General features: G+C 31.5%; 1 protein-coding gene across 1 annotated transcript in view; it reads left to right on the top strand.

The window, feature by feature from the left end:
- Positions 1 to 4,498, top strand: part of LOC122816615 (pancreatic secretory granule membrane major glycoprotein GP2-like) — a 501,830-nt gene extending 497,332 nt beyond the window's left edge. The window contains exon 10 of the mRNA XM_044089528.1: positions 4,482 to 4,498. Coding sequence (XP_043945463.1) covers positions 4,482 to 4,498 — 17 coding nt within the window. The remainder of the gene's footprint in view (positions 1 to 4,481) is intronic.
- The last annotated feature ends 1,068 nt before the right edge of the window (positions 4,499 to 5,566 follow it).

Genomic DNA, 5,566 nt, shown 5'->3' with positions numbered 1-5,566 from the left:
AATCATTACCATACACCTTTTTTTCTAACAGATACAAAACTTATTCAAAAATAGATAGGGTCTTTATTTCTAACCAGATGGTAACAGATTTAATTAATTCCAAAATCATTTTATGTCCTATATCTGATCATAATTCAATTGTTTTTGAATTCATGATAAAAATACTCATAATGTTCAGATCAAAAGGATACCAGCATACTTAACTCAACTAAAAGACTATAAAGAATATATACTTTCAGAAGTAAAACATTTTTTAGACATAAATAATACTCATGAAGTCTCCATTGTTTATGTTTGGGATGCCTTAAAATCATATCTATATGGACAAAGTATCAGATGGTATAATAATAAAAGGAAATCTTGGGATAAGGAATTGTTAGATAGTCAAAGTAAATTAGACTCATAAACATAATAATAAAGAAAATATTATGGACAAGAAAGTTATTGAAGAAATAAACAAACTAAATGAGAAATACAAAGAAATTTTAACTCATAAAGTTAAAATAACTTTAGAGAAATACAAGTTTTTGTCTTATTCAATAAGCCCCAAATACTTACATAGACTTAAAAATAATACAAAAAGGTTGAATAAACAAAACCATATCAAAGAAATCTTTTCTCTAAGGAAAAAGAAGAATGTTTCTAGTATCTCAGAAATACTAGATGAATTTAGAAATCACTTTCACAAAATTAACCATAATAACATTAACATGGAACCTAAAGATAAAATAAAGGAGTTTATAACCACAAACATGAATAAAAAGCTTAATAAACAACAGATTAAACTATTGGACAAAAGTATTTCATATACAGAGGTTATTACACAAATAAATAAGCTTAAATCAAACAAAGCACCGGGTAATGATGGTATTATACCAGAGATATATAAAATCCTTTCTAAAAGTACATATTCATTAATACATAAGGTTTTTATTTTGGCCCAAACTGAGTTAATAACCCCCCCATCTTGGCAATATACATTTATTTCGCCAATTTTAAAACCTAATAAAGATCCAACTAGATGTTCTTCATATCGGCCTATCTCATTACTTAATGTTGATTATAAAATGTTTATGAGTATCTTTCTGATACATTGAAAACAATCATTCCCGGCATTATAGATATAGATCAGACAGGATTCATTGTAAATAGAAATACTTTTGATAATATAAGAAGAACTTTAACATTAATAGATTTTGCAAATAGGAAAAAGAAAGATTTAACACTTATTAGTCTTGATATAAGTTCAGCATTTGATTCAGTAAGTTGGGACTATCTGTTTACCTTAATGAAGTGCACAAACTTCTCAGATGCATTTGTAAATCTAATTGAGCATTTATACAAAGGAACGTTGGCTTATATTAAGGTAGAAACATATGTTTCACAAATAATACCCATTCTTAAAGGTACAAAACAAGGATGTCCACTTTCTCCACTATTATTCACTTTAGTAATGGAGCCTTGGGCTAATTTGATCAGAAACAGTACTGACATAGAGGGTTTTGAAATAGATGAAAATACAACATCCAAAATTCAACTTTTTGCAGATGATGTTCTAATTACATCAGCAGGATCTAATTCTTCTATGCAGTCTCTATTTGATAACATGATGAATTTTAAAAGTATTTCTGGTTTAATATTCAATGAAGAAAAAACTAAAATACTACCTATATATACACGAAAAAATATTCTCATTAGTGATTTTACTAAATATGTACCCAATTCAGGTCAGATAACTTATTTAGGTATAATACTATCTAAAGATATTAAATCTATTATATATAATAATTATAATACCTGTTTTCTTAATATACAAATTTTTTTAATACCTGGAATAATATGTTTTTTACTATGGAGGAGAGACTTACAATTATTAAAATGATAATATTCTCCAAGATTTTATACTTAATACAATCAATAATACTTCCACCTACAAAAATAATTATCAAGAAACTGAATACACTAATGTTAAATTTCCTATGGGCACCTAATAGACCTAGGATTGCATTAAAGAAACATACTAATAGCTGGTCTCAAGGGGTATTTCTTTTCCAGACTTTAATTTATATACTATCTCTTCTATTGTAAAAGTTATTACTTTATTAATAGATCAGTCATATGTCGCAAAATGGAAAGATTATTGGGAGCTAATTAGTATGCACTTCATGAAAATCTCCTTAACACATAAAAATATGATTGTAAATAACTCCATGTTATGGTTACTAAAGGAATTTTGTACTTCACCTATTACACCTAAACATATGGTTTGTTACCCATTAAATATTATTATTAGTTATCGTAACTTTATATTCATGCACCCTAAGTATAGGGAATGGAATTTTATTGTATTCCCTATAATGTATACTCAGGGTATGCTTTTGTCATCTACTTCTGAAGGAACTCATTTAGCTATAGATAATGATCTAAAGTACTGGTATCAGTTGATATCTGATAATAAAGTTAAAAATCTAGATTTCTTAAAACAAGAATTTGATCTAAGAGAAACTTGCTGGTTAGAGGTTCAGACCTTTAGACAACATCTCATTAATAAAATAGATCTAATGTCTATAACAGTTAAAGAATCTATTCCAACACTGATTGATTACTTGATATTAAATTTACAACATAAAGTTTCTGATAAAGGTAAACTTTCATACATACATAAAATTATCAGACAAGAAACTTTTTACAGTGTAGATTCATACTGGAATTATTTCACTTCTATTAATGGGGACCCACCAAATCAACAAGATAAACAATATATATTGGTATCTGCTTATAGAACTACGTCTTCCATTGTCTGGAGACTTTATACATGGAAATTTTTACATAGATCTTTTTATACACGTTTGATGATGAATAAAATAAATAATAAAGATAATTTATGTAAGAGATGTAATGTAGAAATTAATGCTGACTGGGCTCATACGTTTTATGACTGTATAAAATTGAAAGAATACTGGAAGTCAATTAATGAATTTTTGCAGGCTCTTTTTACAGATAATTTCATTATTTCTAAATCTCTTATATTATTCAACACACCTGTACCTCAAAGTGTTAAAAAGGTTAAGCTTCCCTTGTTATGGTCTATTCTAGCAGTGGCTAGGAAAATAATAACTAGAAATTGGATTTCAGATACACCTCCTTCGTTCAATGAATTTAAAAATGTTATGAATATGGTGTGCCATATGGAAATAAACACAATTAGGACAAGAACAAATAGAAAAACATCTTATTATATTGTATGGGATAATTTACAAAATTTGTTAAAAAATTTTAATTTCAATAGCATGGTATTTTAGTTTAATTAATTGATCTGATTGTAGTGGATGTCTTTGTAAATACTTTAGTTGTTTTGTTGAATATTATAATAATACCTATTTTTAATTACTTGTATAAAATTGTTATGATATTTCTCTTATATGTTAAAACAATAAACCTGTTTTGAAAAAAAAAAAAAAGAAACTTCAGTAATGATCCTATCTAGTAGACGTGGAGGGTAATTTCTTTCCACCAGCAACAATTTTAGGATATTGCATTCAGTAACAAAGTTAACATCATCACTAACAAGACGGGAAATACGAATAAACTGACCTCTTGCCATATTGACTTTCATGAACCGAGGATGCATACTAATGAAATCTAAGTAGTTGTTTCTAAAAGTCTTTTTTCTATGAATAGTGGACTTCCATAACAAATTGGAGTAATCTAAAGAAATGCAATTATCCAGAAAATCAGCTTGTTTTCCACAGGAAGCAAGTTTGAATTTAAGGAAAGGGATAGAGTCAGCAATAGAGTTAAGAAAGTTATGCAAGTCAGATTCACCACCTTCCCAAACAAAAAACACATCATCTATGTATCTTCTATAAGTTTTAACAAATTTAAAATCAGGTAGATGTACAAGGGAATTCATTTCCCAAGCAGCCAAAACCAAATTAGCAAAGACAGGGGTCATCTTTGACCCCATAGCCACACCACGGACTTGCTGGTAAATTATTTCATTAAAATGAAAAAAGTTTCCTTCAAGTACTAGGGAAACCAAAGTGCAAATAGTAGATATTCTGTTTTGACTAAATCCTGTAGATTGTGTTAAATAGGACTGTAAAAATTCAATAACTTCCTTGTGTGGAATATTCATATAGAGAGCCTCTATATCAAGTGTGACTAACAAACTATTAGAGGAAGTGGGAGGGTGCTGAAAAAGTAAATTAAGGAAGTCCCATGAGTCACGTAAATAAAACGGAGACCTTTGCACTATGGGATTCAAAGTCCAGTCCAAGAATTCTGAGACTTTTTCAGTCTTTGTTTTATGATTAGAGACAATATTATGGAAAGGGGGGATAGTTTGATCCTTGTGTAATTTAGGGATACCAAAGAATTTCCCTAGTTGTGGGTACTGTACTTGCATGAATTCTGCTTCATCTGAGGAAATCATCTGTTTTTTGGTAAGTGATTTAACAGTTCTTTCTATCTTTTTAAAGGCACGGTTTACATCTGACATCTGTACAGGTAAGTAGTACTCACTGTTCTTGAGATCAACTTCCAAAGTGTTAACATAACGTTGATGTTCCATAAGGACTACACCTGTGCCTTTGTCCGCAGACATGATTCTGTGGGACTTATCTTTTTGTAGATTATTAAGCTCCATGACTTCTGCTGTGGAAAGGTTAAACTATTTGTAAGGACTATTCGTATTAAGTAGGTGTCTGAAGTCTCTGTCAGACAACTTCAAGAAGATTTGTAAGGTGTTATTGAGAGGTGGGTTGAAGATGCTGCGTTTGAATGGAAGACTGAGGTTGACATTAACTAAATCACTGTCTAAATCAGAATCTTTGTCACAGATCAGCTTTAGGTTGAGCTTCCTAAGGTAGAGGCACAAATCAATCAATAAGGACTGTAGGTCTTCTCTTTGAGAAGGGATGACAATGAAACCCTTCTTTAATACTTGAATAGCAGTTTGAGATAGAACTCTATCTGTAAGGTTGAAAGTCTCCGAAGAGCAGGAATCAGTAGAGCAGGATGCTGAACCAACCATTAACGAGGGTAAGACATCCTGGGACGACCTCTTGGGAATCTCCTCGGATGTCCTCTGTCCAACTGGGAGTGTTGAAGTGAGGAATTCCCCTCCCGAGTTAACAAGGAAATGGGGTGTAGACCTTCTTGTAGTGATTTTAGTCTTTGGAAGTTGGCACGGGTGTTGTAGAAGAAAGTCCCCCCTCTTCCTATTGGACTTCTCATGTCCACATTGGAATTTGTTCTCGGAAGTAAAAAAGAAGCATTCTCATTTTGGAATGAGGGGGGTTGATCAAGGGAATGGAGGGGGTCAGTAACTACAGGAAGGGAAGATGGGGAAGGGGAAGAAAGAGACTGCAAGAAAGGAGCAGGACTAGGTAAAAGGGAAGCAGTAACAGGGAGAGGGTCAGGATGAGGAGAGGGAGCTGAGGAAATGGGAATAGAAACAGTGAGGGTAGGAATTGAACGGACAGAAACAGAAAGGGGTGAGGTAGGAGAAGTGATAGGAGAGGAGAGAGGGGGATTAATGGAAGAAAGGGATGGGTTATTAGAA

This window comes from Protopterus annectens, chromosome 1.part1 (assembly GCF_019279795.1).
Source record: "Protopterus annectens isolate FY-2018-M chromosome 1.part1, PAN1.0, whole genome shotgun sequence".
Classification (NCBI taxonomy): Eukaryota; Metazoa; Chordata; order Ceratodontiformes; family Protopteridae; genus Protopterus; species Protopterus annectens.
This window is presented reverse-complemented; position numbering and strand designations above follow the sequence as displayed.